An 18325-nucleotide genomic window follows, 5' to 3' on the forward strand; every position below is an offset into this window, starting at 1 on the left:
CAACTTCAGTCTGGTGATAAGCTGCAGTTTAAACAAATATCAATCATATTAAAGGAAACACTGATTTCTGAGTTTAGACTTTAGTTCGGTGCCAAATACTGTATGTTCTGGAGTGTGTTCAGGGGTTTTGTGTAGATCGATGTGAGAGAAATACAATGTTTCACCCACAAGAATGGGTTGTTTTATTTGGTTTTGTCTTTATTTGTTGCCCGGCTTTTTTACACTACAGTGAGAGAGAAACGGCATTTCGATTCTTCATTATGTCCTGTACATATTGCAAATTGACAATAAAAGCAATCTTCAATTTTGAATGCAGGACAACACCCAACACCTTGCAGCCGTTTGAAGCCATAATGAGGATTTATTTTGCCAAAGTAATAGAACAATGCCATTAGCATGCATTTGGCATCATTTATACTCGTGCAGGAGGATCAGAGTGGGACATCTGCTATGTGTTGAGTGAGTGAGAAGGGCCATTTGAGTGAGAGTGCTGAGGACTCTGATTGATGTCACACACAGTGGAAAGTCCCGGCGGTCCCATTAGCAGCTACAGTCTGTATTACTGTCACACCTGTCAGCCATGATGGAGGACTGCTCCACCACCATAGCCATCAGTAACTTGCCCTTTCTACAGAACGACAAGCAGGGACAAATGAATCGAACACTGCACTTCCCAAATGTACACTGGTTGAAACCAGACACATACTGTACCGGGCTTTAACACAGCCCTTAGTCCCTGCAAAATTCCTCCACATTTCCAGTGGTGTGCATTTGGCATTCATCAAATCGATATCAGCTTTCATGTTGACTGTGGCCTCTGTGAATGTTCTCAGCCATAACTATCCACTTGGGATTAATAAAAGAGAAATACTGTTGGATTACTCGAAAATATTTACATGACAACACAATATGATCTCTTGTACTTTATTTGCTGCAGGCTCTGTGCTTTGTTTTGCTAGAATGGTCCAGATGCAAGATTTCATTACTTCCTTTTTCCCTTGGGTGAGTAATGATATTGGCCTTTTGTACAGGTGCAACTTGGATAAGATATGAATCACCACACAAGTGGTGCTTCAAAGGTCACTCTAACATATGTATGTTTGCTGCACAAGAGTATGCTGCCCCGACTAGAAAATACTCAATTGGCAATTCCCATAGCCTCGGGTATGTCTCAGTTACCCAGAAAGCCCTAAGGACAATGCCATATGTCATACCGGTGCTTTTGAACCCAAATTAAATGCTCCTAATTGTTTAAACAGCTACGTGTTTAACTACACACAATAACACTGAAAAACAAAAGGCTTCTTGCACCCAAGCAGCAAGTCTCTTTTATACTTGTGTAGAAAAATTATTTTAAGCTTTTTACACTGATCCCTTCTGCCCCCAAAGGCTTCCAACTCACTACTGAACTGTTTGTAAAAAGCTGAGTTGGGATTTTAGCTGTATAAGTAACTCAACAAAGACAAAATAAATGGATATTTAGATTGCCACAATAATTAAAGACATGACAAGATGTCTGGGAATACTACTTTTGTCTGAATTTGAACATTAGGCAGTAACACATGTACTGCACTTGTATGCCGCTTGTACAAAGCTAATTGTGTCCTGTTTTATGTGCGGTCGTTTGGGCATTTAAAAGTGTATACATATATATGTAGATCATAAGCAATTACTCTCTATGTGGCACAGATTACTTGAGGACATCTCTAGGATTAAGGGTTTAATCAGTGGGAACTTCAAAGCAGAAGAAACGATTGCTATAGAAAACCTGATAATATCTGAACTCTGTGGCACTTCAATGGAGAAGCACAAAAGGACTGGAGTCATGCCATTCATGCTACTTGCATGCTTTGTATGGAACTGCATGCCCTGTGCTTCATGCATGCCGTAGTAAGCCAACATGCATTTTTGTGTGAATGCTGTTGCAAATACAGTAAGACAAAGAATGCAACAACGACACTCCCACATGCAACTATGCAGGTTTATAACTCCTTAGAGCAGATACCCCTAAAATTCATGCAACAGCTGCACACTAAAAACACAAATTCCATTTAAAAAACATGGCAACTTTAAACCACCCATCAACACTTATGCCAACTATGCCACTGATATTGTCTGACTCACAGTCTCTCAGCTTCTGGCGGACGAGAAGAAGAAAGCAGAAACAGCAGTAGTGTTAGTAATGAGAATGGATAGCAGCTTGGCCACACTGTCTGAACCCCATTGATCACATGGCTGTGAGAGCAATGAAGCTCGAGGTGGGCAGGGAGCAGTGTGCATGTTCCAATTCTTCTGAGATCCATTTTAATTTGGCTCCTTATTGATAACTTCTCCCCTAGAACCTTTTCTAGCACAGTGTAGTGCATGTTAGGGTGCAGAATAGAATAAATGTCCTTTCGCAGCCATTGAGCAGTATTCATCATTCTGCTAAAGGCTGATATAATTGGAGACATTTATAGATGGAGCCTTCTTTAATTCAATTCAATTCAATTGTGTTTATATAGCCCTCATTCAGAACAAAGTCATCTCAAGGAACTTTAGAGTCAAGACAATAAAGATGAAAACCAACAAATGCCCCTTGGACAAGCCCTAGGCAATAGTGGAGAGGAAAAACTTTAGCGGAAGGAGCCTCCAGCAGAACCAGGCTCAGGGTGGGTGGGTTGGGGTGAGTGGTAAGTGGAGAGAGAAAATAAAAGAGCAAAAATAAAAAACTACAACAAAACATTGGGCAGGTTGGTAGGACCAGTAGCTGTGCAATGGAACACACAAAGCCGAGGACACCCGCAGAAAGGGACAGAAAGAGGGAGACAGAGAAGGAGAAAGACAACTACCGGAGAAAACACACAAAGTTAATGTCTTACAGTGGTGACAAATAAATGTGGGGTTTGGGTGAGAGGAGAGGCTTTAAACCTAGACTTGAAAGTAGAGAGGGTGTCTGCTCCCTGAATCTGAACTGGGAGGTGGTTCCACAGAAGACTGTCACCATCATTTGAAAGACCACTAGGTTGTTAGTGATTGATGCTGAGAAAGCAAATGCATGGGCAGCTCATTGTGATGGTGACCTTTCTTTAAAGAGAGCTTACTTTTGCGCACAGGTCGGGCCTCTCACTTTCTTCATAACACAAACACACTTTATCCCTCATTCTGTCTCTTAAAAGGTTTTGTTCAGTGGTAGTGTGTCAGCAGAGGGTCACATTAGATCCAACACCATTACCCTGTACTATTTCCACTTCTTCCATTTTTTACTCCAGTCTATGCCTCATAAATGTCATCCCAGTCTGTCTAAGCATTAATCTCTATGAGACTGGGGCCCAGTGACTCTCCAAAACAAACCCGTCTTGTTGAACTGCACCCCTGCTGAATAGAAGGAGCTTGGCAGAGCTAGAGGAAACTGAGCAGTATGGATCGGAGAGAGGGAGGCGTCTCTTTTTATATTCGGATGCAGGGGTGTGCAACAGCAGCACCAACAGTGGGGTCTCCGGTGGGAAAAATATCAACAGCATTATGGAGTGGAGTCGAGCCTGCCATCACCATCAATGAGAGGAAGAGGCCTGTCAGAGCACATAAAGGAGAAAAGACACACTCCCAGACAAGGAGTAATGGGAGGGATGGAGGGAAGGACAGAGGAAAAGAGGGAGATGGAAACAACACATGAGGAAGGGAGAAACAGACAAAGAGAGGGATTAGAAAACATTCCAATTAGAAATGGGGGAGACAGCGCAAGAAAGAGCTTAAGAGAGCACTGATGAGAGACTGAGATAAAGCACTACAAACACACTGGCAAATTGAAAGAAGGAAAGAAACGATAGGAAGCTGGAAAGAGAAAGACAAAGAAAGACAAAAACAAGCAAGAGTGAGCAAAAAAAGACACAGGCCAACCAGAAATTAATTAATGACTTTGGAAGGAGTGAGGGGAACCGGAACAATAGAGAAAAAAATAGACAATAGGAGACTAAATTAGATGAAAGGGAGAAAAATGTCCTGTCACAATGGCACATCAGAGCCCGCATGTGGCACCACTTGATAAGACACATCTTTGCAACCTTCCATGCTGGCACCCGAGTCCCCCCTCCTCTCTTTCTCAACCATCTGTGCCGTACAAACACACCAAGCTGTCTGTCAGCGACTCCAGCTCACAGCAACACAAGTTTTGTGACATCAGCCCCGGAATCCATCTCCCGATGACAATGAGGGACTCTAGATCAGTGACATCACCAACCCACAAGTAGATGATGCTAAACAGTTAGATCTCAGAGAGGAGGGATTTGAGCCAAGGGAGCTGCGATTTCAACCACAGTGGCCTAATGGTTATTCTGGAAAGGGCAGAGAGTGAAACAGCAAGATGAAAAAAGAATTAACTGGGACTTTGGCAGAACCTGATCGACTTCACGACTCTCAGGTTCCGCTCTCCTCCCTATGTCCTCTGCACTCTTTGCATCTAAAATGGCTGTGAACAGCTGTGGACATTTGAGTTCGGCTTACACACCACTCAGCAGCAGAGCACTTGCTGGCCAGATATGACTGACATCTGACAAACAGGAGAGAAGTGTAGTACACAACATGGTTAAGTTCAACAAATAGGTGAATGACAGGTAGAAATTCTCTCGCCAAGATTAACAAACCTGTGTCCTTTTGACACCAAATGTGTTAAACTGTTGCCCAAATACATTACATTCACCATTATACTAAACAGAGAAAAATAGCTGATTCTCACACAAACAGCTGGAATTACTGTAGATATACTTGGCGTGTTTTACTTGATAAATGTTCTAAATGATGAAATGGACAATATTCTGTCAATTAACTTGTCAAATTGATGGAAATGGCTACGTTTTAAGCACATATGTTAACAGTTTGATGATTAAGTATTTGCATTGTGTAAGTCTTAAAGTATTGACTGCAAATACAGAGCTACCTTAAGGCTACTAATGCATTTCTTTTTCCACTTAACTTTGAAAAGACAAGACTTCATTCTTTCAATCAGTCCTTCACTGTGTAATCATTCATGATGTAATAGAGTAGCCATATGGTGTGCATGTGTCTCAAGAAACCTTTTGAGAGAAACACATATTCAAAGAGTAATAAGGGAAGAAAGTAGTATATTCATGGCAACAATTCAATTATGACACAATAACTAAAATCGGTGATACTGTAGGTAAGAGAAAAAGATTAGACATCCTCAATTGATTAAAGTGTATAACACTACCACCCTTTTTCACACACATGGATACATACATTTACAGCCCACACATTAACACACACACATAATCTATGACCTAACACAAACTTGAGATCTGATGAAGTGAAGAGAGTCCCTGCACTGCATGGCAGTATATAGAAGAAGCTATAACAGCTCTTCCTTAGCCGGGCAGGTATCCAAACAGCCTCTGCAGGCTTTGATGAAGTGTCCTGTCATGATGTCAGCCTCTATTGGTCTCTTGCTCACCTGGGACCTCCCTCACTCTTAACAACTCCTGGCTGAGAGGAAAACAATGAAAAATGAAAGAAAAAGGAGGATAGGACTGGCCCCCTCATCTACAACTTCTTCTCACATTCATACCTGACATCCAAACAACGACAATGAAACTTAAATTAAACAGACATACATTTATTCTTATCTTCCGTGTCTCCTCTGCCCTCTGCTTCATTTCTGCTTTCCTCCTCCTCTCCTCCTTCTTGCTGGCTGTCAGCAGGTTAAAAAATGGCTTGGCACTAGCGAAGGAGACACAATTACTCATGGCGCAGGCTGTATGGACATTAGAAGCTCTGTACTCCTTTGCAATCTAAGAGAATGTGTTTCTAATTAAATGGTGCACTGGAGGAATTATCAAAGCTTAGGATTGCATAATAAGCACTGGCAGAAATCTGCAGCAGGCTGTGACACTTCTTGTCTCAAGAGGCAGACCGTGGGTATATTCAATTAAAATCTAAGTGTGTCAATAAGTATCTTGGAGAAGCAATCTTTTTTTGTGAGAGGATTCCCTGATTTGATCTCAAACAGGTTAGACATGTGTGCAAGAGGTTTGTTACAGCACTATTGCTTTATAGAATACATTAAAAATAGTGGTGAGGCCTTATGTCAAATGGAGATTCAAATTAAGGAATTTGTTGAAGAGAGCACTTGCAAGGCAGTTTCTATTCATACTGACAATTTTGCCTTCACATCCCATGTCTATGCTTGTGTGATGATTACCAACACCTACCCTCTTCTACCATCACGCAACACCAGTTGGCCAGAGACAGACATGGTCGATTTAGCTCGCCAAATGGAGGCATGTTCATCCATACACGGAGAGGCACTTCTGTAATAGATGTCGGGCCAGCTTTTGTGAAACATCACACACAAGCAGGAACGCGCATGTGCTCACCACACAAAGGACACATGCACACACAAACACACTTTAATTCTGGTCTCCATGGTGATTATTTTAGTGCCCATGTGAACTTGCCCCCTGCATCTGTTTCTGTGTTTGTTCCTTGTTTTAAAAAAAGTATTTACTTATTCATAACCACATGACTATTTTCATTTCCTACACAGCATTCTCAGAGCACCATAAATGAGAACAATAAATTCTTCGGCTACAATACAGCATTAAGAAGTAAGTGCAGGGAACAAACAGTTCCTAGTTTCTTTAGAGGCACACATGGTTTTATGAAAGCCTGTTCCTATTTCACTAAAGACTGCTGAAGGCAGGATTCACATGTTTGCCATTGATGCAACCAATCATCACAGCCATCAGCAAACATTCCATGATCATGGATTACACCTCTGACAAGGAGGTAGGCTAGAAAGGGATGCCTGGTTCCTTAGTGCCAAAATGGCCATTTAGACCACTGAGTCCACCTAGTGGATACACAGAAAATAACATTAAGCTCTGTTACAACTAAGGCTTTTATTTAAATGTCACTTTAAGTATTACAAAAGCAAAGTCTTATATTATATTAGTCTTATGCCATCATATGTAAATTGATACATCTGGAGACATAAACCCATATAATTCACTATGAAACACAAGGAAGACAACAAGAGTAATGTGAGGCATGTGTGTCAGATGGTCTACATTGTGTGCTACATGGATCCTATTCTGGCAGAGAAAAAGAAGTGTGTGTATGTGTTTGAATGTCTGCACAGTGGCATGCTACTATCATCCAGAGTTTCTCTCTCACACAAACACACACACACACTCACACTTGTGGTCAAAGCCCTAGTGAAACTTTCCTAGCCACGCAGAAGACACAGCTTACCAATGTCTGCTGAACTGTCTATACGACAAACCACACTCGAAAAATCAAACTGTCATTAATAAATCTTATTCCATTCGTGTCTAGAATTTAAAACATGTGAGAGAAAAAACAAAAAAGTTGACTACAAAAAAGTCATTACTCATTAAAGATCAGATGTGGATGCAGTATTTGGACAGCACGGTGGTGGTCAACACTGCTGCCCCCCAAGTAGAAGGTATCTGGCTTAAATCCCCCTAGAATTTCTGTGTTCTTCCTGTGCTTGCATGGGTCTCCTCTAGGTACTTTGGATTCCCCCCACAGCTCAAAGGACAGACAATTAGGTAATTTGTGACTCTAAATTGCCCATAGTTGTGAATGGTTGTCTGTCCATTGAATGGCCCATAGATATGTACAGTTGTCTGTCTCTGTGTGTGGCCCTGTGATAGACTGCCAATCGGTACAAGGTGTGTGCTGCCTCTTGCACAATGCGAGTTAACCTCCAACAAACCCCTGATGGGGATAAGTGCTTAACATTATGAATGGATGTACATATAAGCCCGAAAGGTCCTACTAACATTGAAATATAACAAACTACGCACTATTAAGTGTTTCATCTTATAGTATTAACATTGTGCAGTATCACAAGATACTAAGAACAAGTCCACACCTGACCTGTTTTTTAATTAACAAAAAAAAATTAAAGGCTATTACTCAAGGAAAAGGCACTATATTTAGTCGCTTGGAGAAAGATCATGTTATTTTAGGATTACTAGCAAAGTGCAGATTTCACTTGCATGTGCAAGTTTTAATAGTGCATGTATTTGAAGGAAAGCCTGCTTATTTTTTCTGGGTGGGAAAATTCAAAACTCATGGCTACATGTAATATATCAAGTGCAGAGTTTCTCCATACCAGCACATTGGGTAGTTTTTACTTCCTACAGGACAGCTACCTTACTTGAAAACTTTGAAACTGAAGTTATATTTGTTTATAAATCACATCATCTTGTAATAATTTTCTTTGCAGATATGCTTCACAGATGGAAAGCAGCAGAATACCAGGGCCAACAGCTACAACATTTAAAATCATGTTCACTGGATAAATCCTGATTTACTGAGACATGTTTCATCCTGGCCAGTGTCGAAAAGGATATCCAGATGTACGGACTATAAAGCTCCCACAGCTGCACACCTTAAGGTCTGACACGCACAACTTTAGTCTGCGGAGAAGAAAATTAACATTGATGCATCAAAAGCTAAATGCATAAACATTATCACACTATCATGAAATAACGCGCAGTGTTTTTGTTTCCAAACCTGCATTACAGCTTCATACATGTCAAAATCATAGTATAATGCTGCAGTGAAACTGTCAATTAGAATCTTAGTTGGTGTAAACACACAATTTGATGGTGAGCCACTGCAGAAAGAAAATACATAGGCTTATTACACATGCTGTTGACTGAATCAGAGGTGGCAAAGGAATGTAGGACAATTCAGGCAGTAAAGATTGATATGATTGATGGCAGATGTTGTATACTTTCTATTGGTGGAAAACACATCCAGTGTTCCCATATAATTTGTGAGCATTAAGGAAAACGAGAAGTATTTGAAACCGGACTTGGATAAAGTCCTGTCTCTGTAAAAATTTATTTTTAAAGGTTTTATTTTTTTCAAGTTTTCAAGTGCTTTATATTTAATTTAAAACAAACAGACTAGGTGACGGGTTCGCAAATTGCTTGTGGTTATGCAAAAACACCATACGGCTAATGCGTATGCCTTCTGAAACAAAAAACATTAGTGCATCACAACATGATGCCTGTGCTTATTCAGTCTAAAATTTCTCTTTAATTGTGTACAACTTCTAAAGTCCAAACATTTTTTCTTCCCTTTCAACTCATTTACCATCTGTCTTTATTGGTTCTATCTTAACTCAAGGACATGTTCTGTAATGGCACAGCGCCTTGTGTTTAAGTGTTTACTTCCTGAAGGGCATCTGAGAGTCTGTTTACTGATTACACATGCTCCTTCTCTGTGTCTTTCTCGGAGCTCATGCCACTCTCATGACTAAGTCAAGGTCGCTCCCATGCTCTCCTCAGTGCCATCAATCTCAGAGGGCAAAGCAGAAGTTCCTCTCACGCTATTTTGTTCCCGTGCCCCCGTTTCGTCGCATATGATAAATACACTCCAGCTCCAAATATATATTCACTTCTTCCTATCCATTCATCTTCACAGCATAAACAAACACAGGTTGACAGACTAATTGTGTTTTATACAAAAGTCTTATTCTTTCACGTCACAGCTCTGTGTCTAAACCAGCAACACTGCGTTTCATCATGTTTGTTATTGACTGGGAAGGTAGACCTACACAAAAATGCACATACAGAACCCAAGAAAGCCTGCACATGGCATACATACATACAAACACAGTATCCATACTCACAAAATATTGTTCATCTTATTATTAAAGAATATTTTTGCTTTCAAATTGTGCCATATTCATACATGAAAGGCTACAAAGCTGAGTGTGTAAATTTGTTTGTTCATGTTAACCACGTGGCAGAACAATCCAAAGGGTAAAAAGTTACAGACCCTGGCTTTAAACAGAAACACCACTTAGTCCATATAAATTACCATCTACAGTATAGACACCAGCAGTAAAAGCCAAACGTGCAAAGTCTCAGCATCCCTCACACACACAAAGCATGAAATTCCATAGCCTTGTTATCCTGCTTTACCACATATAAGCAACACAGCATTCATCACTTTAAAACCCAGCTTTTCGACGCAACAGCCACTTCTCTTTGACTCACCCTGGGAAACAAGCCTGTCAAGTATGACCTTAATGTAAGCAAAGCTGATCACATACCACAAATCACAACCCACCTATTGAATACAAAGAATCGGTAATACACAAACACACTGACACACAAAGCCAGAGTGTATAAGCATGATAATTTAACTGTCACTATTTATCAAAACTGTTGATGCTGGTCTAGTAAACAATACAAGATCACACCGAGTTTTAAACAAAGTTTCAATAAAAGCACAGGAAATTGCATCAGTTTTCTATTTCCATACAAATTCTTGGTTTATCATTACTTCACTAAGTACCACTATGGCATCTGTACTCAAAAACTCAATACATCAGAATGTAGCTGTGTAACCTTGCAACCACCCCCATCATCTGTTTGATATCAATCAACACCCTCATCAACATGATGCTCATCATCATTATAAGACAGCACGCTTTTGAAACACTGTCTCGGAACACTTTCTGAAGTTTGTTTCCATTTAGACATATTCTCCCATGGACAAAGACCCTCCCACACAGACTATGAAGCATACACACATACCTCAAAAACCACAGTTTTCTCAACTGTGGGGGCACTGGGAAGCAAGTAGGAAACATTTAAGGGTCTGGGTTTTGCACTCATACAGTAGGCCCAAATGTCCAATTACTTTGTAATATGTTAGTTAAATAGCACAACATTGTGTCTGGGATTAAGTGTTATTGAATTCACACATGGACAATACAGAAAAAACATTTTCAAAGTGAACATGACACCATGAAAACGTTGCGATCACTACCAACATTCTGAGGTTTGTTAGTTTACACCAGGTACCATCTGTCAAATTCAAACCATAAACTGAATGGTTTGGGAACTTGAAGTTGTCAAATGTGACCAAAATGTGACTATTGTGTAAGAGTGGGGCCAAGATCCAAAGCAAGTTTTGTGCAAAATGCACTACAAGATTCAGTTAACAATCATATGAAACTTCAAAGATCCACTATGCAATAGATTCAATTCCTTTCAAAATAGTGTGTTTAAGAGAGTTTGAACGTGGTTATTATTTGATATTATCCATATTGTTTTGTTAGATAAAACTGTCACAACTGTTCTATGGGAGTGATTCCTAAGGGACCCCCGATAGCCTGACTCGATGTTGTTTAGTGAGAAGCTTGAAAAAACCCAAACCACTTATTTAAGACACTAGTTCCTAACCTTCAGCATGTGGTCTCGTGAAATTAACCACTGTCTTCTTGAACCTCCTTGTCACAGATGGCATTATATCTATGTGAGCTAAAGATTCAAATAGACTTAACTGGCTGCCAAAACCTAATAAAATCTTGTAATGCACATGCAAAGAACAAAGATAAATAAACTAGAAGACACATGCCAGGCACGTGTGATAATAACCACACAGAATGGGAACCACTAGTTGACAACTCAACAACTAAGACCATAACTTAATGTGAAAATTAGTTCATTTTGTATTTTGAGGGGAGGGATTTCTTTTTTATTAAATGTTTTGAGTGCATTTTTTGGGGCCAACATCCTTAGACATTTGAGGAAATGCAAACTAAAACCCTATATCTGTGGATGTATGTTTGTATGTATGTATGTCCATTTTGGTACCACACTAATTGTTGAGTTCCAAATAAAAAAATCTTATCTAACAATGACAAACATTAGATTTCTAGTCTTTAGGGTCCTAAGCCTTGACGTCTAGTGGTTATATTATCTAAAGCGCCATCTCATTGCCTATGCCTTTGATCCCTTAAAAATCTGTCAAACACATTTACAGCCAGAGCTTATGTGTTGCAGGCCCATCACAAACTTTTTGAGAGGTGAGTCAATGAATGAAGGCCATAACAGACTTAGAAACAGATCTGGTTCTGCTCTGGACCACACTGAGCCTTGATAGGATCAAATAAATGTCATAGTAAACACTGAGGATTAATCACAAAATTCCATAATAACATGCCGTTTCTTTTTCTATTTTTGGAAAATGCACCTGCAATTTGTGTATGATGGTTTAGCCTCTTTGTACTGAAGCTAATTCTCATGTTACTTTGAAGTCCAATGCTAACTAATCTGCATCACCTTTGTAGGGGTTTCTGAAATTATAATGGACCTTACTTCAAAGTATCTTTTAACAACTGTTCACATTGTTTATTTCTGAACGTCATAAAGGCTTCAGGCAGGCTTAGCGAGCTACAATGGCTGAATAAAGACCCAATTCTTGGACACTGGTGTAATCCTGGTTTTAGTTCAGGACATGTATTGTTTTCCTGATTTTAACACAAACATGCAGATAGAGGTTGTTTTGACAATCATGCAAATACAAGAAACCTTAACCAGACTGAACACAAAATGCGATACCTTTGTTGGTCATGTGGTTTGCTATCGTCTGAGTCCTTGTGACCAATAGGAAGCTTTACAAACACACACCTGTTGCATATTATTAATGAGCAATTGTGAAGAAGCTGTTATGTAAATGGTGATGCTCAAACTAATTCATGTATGATGTATGTTAACAAATTGAAGCTTTAAAGTCAGTTGTGTGCACTGGAATTTTTTCTAATAAATATTTTGTTACATAGATTGTTTTACCCCACAAATGGCAGTATTTGATCACAACAACTGAGAACCTAATTTAACACAGGTGCACTTACTTAAACAATAGCTTTGCTGTGCCAGAATAGATTTTACGAGATCAACAAGCGCCTCATGAAAGCAATACACATAACTCTAGTATGTGATAGCACGCTGACATGCAAAGGGACATATAAAGAATTGTACAGATGAAAATGCACATAATTAAGTATTGGCATCATGTTTTGTTTTTGCTCATTAATGGAATGCTTTATTCCACTTTAACTAAATCTGCACGTGTTTGTGCGCCTCATCTGTGCAGCTGCAAATACACAGTCGACACATTAATGCTATTGGAGCACGTGTTCTAAGGGAAGTTCTTTTTCTGACCCACTGAAATATCATCCCTACACTTACGACGTTATGAGGATTGAGGATGTATGTGTGCTGCTGAGCAAAGATTCTCAACGTGTGGTGGGTCTCCAGCTGCCCCCAATACTCTCTCAATGGTTCCTACTGGCAAAGAGTGGTTAAAGTTGGATGGTAATGTATAAAACATCTTAATGTGTGTGTGTATCAGTGTGGGACATCTGAAGGAAAGGAGAGCCATTCTCTTATAGCTGATGAGAACAAAAAGAATGACAGGCTCTATAGGCTCACTGAAGCCAAAATGTTGGAGAAATTCCAAACTCTTTTAAAACTTTGTTCATTTTTTTCTAAATGGGAGAGGATGATGCATTGCTCTGAACCAAAACAGTGGCTTGCAAGTAATCAAGAAGACAGAGGAAACAAAGAGAGAAAGTTGTGCTTCAAAGACAGTTAGGTCATATGGTAACAATAGAGCACAAACAATCTATTGGATAGTGTTGGACTTTCCCTCAACAAAACCACACAGAACTGCAGTGGATCATAAATAACTGTGGTTTAAAATAGAAACGATGATTTGATGAACCAAATGATTTTCCGGTATGGAATTGTGGGCGACCCCACACGTAAATGTTTTTAAATTGCCTTCTTATTGAAGAGAACACAATAACGTGTTCAATCTCAACCTGACATCTCACTCCATATCAAAGTAACCATCCAACAATCCAACCCATTTCTTAAAGGCTAATCCTGTTCAGGGTTGCAGGGGCCTGAAGCTTATCCCAGCTGTCATTAGGCAAGAGGCAGCCTACACCCTGGTCAGGTCTCAACTTTTCTGGGGCCAACAGAGACATATACAGACAGACAACCATTCAGATTCACACTCCCACCTAGCAGCCATTTAGAGCCAATTAACTTAATATGCATTTCTTTGGACTGTGGGAGGAAGCCAGAGTCACACTATCTGCCAATATTCCTGAATACATACTTCTTTCCTGTAGACACACACACATATATATATAAAATAGCAGATTTCAAATGTTAAAACAAATAATGAGAATGCACAGGAAGTGTGTGATCAGCAGTAACACTTCACGAGAAATAGGTGATTTTCAACATACATGAATTCATTCAGTGACATGAACATACAGCAGCACCTATTTAATCAAAACCACTAAAACCTGAATATCTGTGTTAGTAGGAGGATCCTCTGTTATTAGACACTGCCATTTTCTGGATCATATTTAGAAAAACTGCATAACTTTTTGACATAATTAACTACCAAAATGTACCAGTGTAAATGGAAAATCTTTGTCTCCCTCTAGTGGTTTAGTAATCTGTCTCATAGATATGAAACATTATATGAGGTCAAAGATACAGCATGTCATATACTGTTTGCTGTACAAACTGCACAGTAAACCTGTCAGTCTGGCCCATATAAATAAACAGACCTAATTTGGCATAATGCCTCCTCCTCATAATCTCATCAACTTGCAACTGTCAAACAACAATCGCTGAATTAGAAGTGTCTTTCTAAACTAAATGTAAATATTTGTCTTTCACACAGCGCAATTTTCTTTTACGTAATAGCATTTAAATAATTATTTGTGACTTTTATATCAGTAATCTGCATAGCACAGACAGTAGTTGGAACACATGCCAATATTATATCATTAACTTATCACCAAATGTAGCATTCAGAAAAGTAAGAAAATACAAATCCCGTGAAGGGTTTACAACTATTAAGTTTAAACTATTAATTTAATTTTACAACAAAATATGTATTTAACTTAAAAAAATATATGTTGACATCCAGCTACAAACCTTATCATCTCTCGAGTATACTAGCAACAAGGTTATTTGTTAATTCACATATGGGAAAAGAGATTGGTACTGATTAATTTGGACGTGAAAACAACACCTTCATTTTTTTGGCTCAAGGAAACGTCAGCTTTTTCAAGGTAGAGGCCAGAACTGTTGCGTGTCAGGGAAATTAGGAAATGAGAAATTACATTTCCTGGGAGATAAAATCTGTTGGAATTACAATCTTAAATGTATGTTTCATAATATTAACCATTAAAAATACAATTACTAATTATAAATGTTAATTATGTGGCATCACTACAAAGTGCAGCATATATCATACTCGAAAGCAACTCAGTACAGTATGTGGCCACTGCAAACCACTAGGTGGAGATATAAAGTCAGGGATATGGCAACTATCCAAGAAAACTACACTACTGCCTAGTTTATGTAAAATGAAATCTATTATCTACCTCTAATTTACTGCTATTATTAGTAATATATAATATAGAAAACTATAAATATAAAGATAGTAACTATATGTAATATGCTCCTGTTTATCACAGTACATTGTGAACTCCCTTTAATACACAATCATTAACCATTAAAGAGGCACATTGTGTTTTCAAGATACAACCATTCGTTACCATTCCTTATTAACGGTGACACCAGTGTACACGAAAACCTAAAATATACATCTGCACAGTAACTAAAGATGAAAAATCATAATTTGTGTATTAGAATGCACAAGGAGTAAGGATTTTCCTTTCTTCAGTCCGGCTCAAGTTAATGCATTAATCTAAGCCAAGGTAAAGATGCAACCACAAACGATGCTCCAGTAAGAATTGATCACAGTCAGGCATTATACATTTATATGTGAGAATATTACGCCAAACAGTATTTGTACAACATAAACCAGAAATCAGCCTGATTGGTCAATTATCCATTTTTTTCTACAATGTGGGTGACTTGGAACATGTCTTTACACTTGGCTTAGATTAGCCCAGTTTAAGATTCAGAAGTTGAAGTTAGGTGTCAGAAGGTCATTGTTCCATCTGCCTGTTGAGGGTGGTGTGTTGGGAGTCTGGTGTGCTCAGTAAGGGTCCATCTTGATCCTTTTGTACAAACAGCAGGTGAACACCATCCCACAGATCTGAAAACAGGAAGTGTTATGTCAAGAGGTGCTTCTCAGTCACCACTGACCTCTGCAGGAAGCTTGAATGCTATACACTGTGGGAATAAAGAAGAGTTAAAGGTGATGGGATTACAAATTGCTGGAAAGTATGCAGCTAGAAACTATGGGGATGTCAGGAGACAAGCAGCCATCATTCAGCAACATGTCTGTGCACCGGATTGCAAAAGCAGAGAAAAAGTGGAGCACTCGGAGTGGGGTTAAAAAGTCTGCACATCTTACTTTTCTTAACAGAAAAACGAATCTTATCTCTAAAATAAAAATTAAGATATTGGTACATACACACACTACTAAAATTTTGAATGATTTGACTGCACATAAAACTAAACAAAATCTATAAACTCCAAAAATATTCTGCGGTCTGCATTGAAAAGGAAAGCCATCGCTTTGGTCTTAAACTCTAAAATCACCATCATGCTGTATCCAAACCAGTTTCAAATTATAAGCCACATTTTCAAAGGCAGGACAAAAATGTTTTTGATCCAGAAAAGGCTTAACTGATGGGTTGTGACAAAAAATATTTGTAATCTGTAAGTGCATAATTCAACAATTTAAACCAAACGGATTTAGCTGTATAAAACCCATTAACTTAAATATTTTCTGTTTAAAATTCCTCTTAAGAAATGCATGATCTGTTGCTGAATTGTCTTCAGCAAAAGGAGAAGCATATAGAAACTAAATCAATGAGCCATGATTAACAAAAGCACTATACTAACCACTATTTTAGAAAAGAGCAAAAATAAAGTAGATCAGGAACAAATATTGACCCAGTCTATTGTGGCTGCCAGGTCTAATGGATAAACAGGCATGTGCCCAGATTCAATTTCTGAGGCTCTAAAATCTTCTTGAGAAAGCTTCATCAAGCAAGTCAACACTGTGTATTGACTCATCACAGTCTTCCTACAGCCAAGTTTCGGATTTGTTTTTCTCTTTCCCTCAGTGACTGATATGCAGAGGAAATGTAGAAGAGTGGCATTTTGGCAGCTCTACCTTTTTTTTTTTTTTTTTTTTGGAAGGTATATTTAAGAAGAGGCTAAGTAATACTTGTGAGCAACAACTGAATCATGTAGAAACATTTAAAGAACAGCCAAAGAATCTGCTCTTTTTTACCCGGATTGGCAGGTGGCCATTAAACCATGTATCTGAGCACCTAAAACATACAGTAGCTCTTGTGAATATTTGAATCACTGTTCAAGAAGCTCAATGTTCATGTTATCCTAGTCTATTTTAGATTCCAAGTAACTATAGCAACAACACCAATGCATTTTCTTACATGGTAATGTTCCAGGGGATGTCTAAGTACAGAAAATATTTTTTAAAAGTCATGTGTGTGCTGCATTAAGTAAGACAAACCACCAAAGTTATTTGAAATCCTGCTAACAAATAATGTCCAAATATAAGACTAAAATAAACTAATTCAAAATAAATCCACTTGATAAATTCATAATCTACTGGATACAAGGGTACTAGAATGAGGCCCTGCTATATAAAGATATATAATATGACTTTTGCTAAACACATTATTGTGCAGAAGCAGTAACGTTTTGATTAATCAAGCCATTTGCAAGATGTGTTTGACCTTTCTCAAGTTTTCACATCCTTATTATCTGTAACAGCCCATTATTGAAACATGCAAAGCAGCGATGTACAATATCAAGACAAATCCAGGCGGCCGCATGCTTCACAAATATCACAAAAGAAAATAAATACGTGCTGTTAATATACATGTAGCCCACAGACTTTCCATTTAACACAGTCAGTCACACAATAACAAACATGCAGCTATATCAAATTTTCACAGTGCCCTCCAACCTTGTCTCTCCAGTTGATTAAACCACAAAGATGCTCTAGAGCTAAATCACAAAGTACCGAAGTCCTCTTCCTCTTCTTTATAGAGCAGATAGATAAAACAGGCTGTCAAGGCTGCCCCGGCCAGCTACAGTGACACCACACACAAAGACATGTAGTATAACATACCACAGACAGGTTAGTGTGATACAGAAAACAAAAAATTTAAAAGATTAAAACTAAAGCTGGTGTGATGTAACATGAGTTGCATCAGATCTGCACTATTCAGTCTGTCAGCCAGTCAGACAGTTACTACGGACAGAAAGGTATACCAACACTAAGGCAGACTGGGACAGTCAATGAAAGACATACAGAAAGAGAGAAAAAGGTTCACACAGCATTTTGGATTTTTCATGCATGTTACAACTGTTCAGTATGAACAGAATGCAAAATGGTGGACATGTCTTACAAATCTTACATCTATTTGTTCGGTCACAGGTTCCCCTCAAGTTAATTTACAAAGATGTGCAGCACAGCATCAAAAGGGCTATGAGCTTGCACACAATTATAAAAA

General features: G+C 38.7%; 1 protein-coding gene across 5 annotated transcripts in view; it reads right to left on the minus strand.

Moving 5' to 3' along the window:
• Positions 1 to 12155: 12155 nt before the first annotated feature.
• Positions 12156 to 18325, minus strand: part of tspan11 (tetraspanin 11) — a 35493-nt gene continuing 29323 nt past the window's right edge. For 3 of the 5 annotated variants that reach the window (XM_067490498.1, XM_067490497.1, XM_067490501.1), the window contains exons 8-9: positions 17776 to 17850; positions 12156 to 15924 (exon numbers count right to left, since the gene is read on the minus strand). In XM_067490498.1, coding sequence (XP_067346599.1) covers positions 15865 to 15924; positions 17776 to 17850 — 135 coding nt within the window. In that variant the 3' untranslated portion in view covers positions 12156 to 15864. Of the gene's footprint in view, positions 15925 to 17775; positions 17900 to 18325 lie in introns of all 5 variants that reach the window. The other 2 variants (XM_067490499.1, XM_067490500.1) reach the window with 2 other exon arrangements.

Source organism: Channa argus, chromosome 21, assembly GCF_033026475.1.
Source record: "Channa argus isolate prfri chromosome 21, Channa argus male v1.0, whole genome shotgun sequence".
Classification (NCBI taxonomy): Eukaryota; Metazoa; Chordata; class Actinopteri; order Anabantiformes; family Channidae; genus Channa; species Channa argus.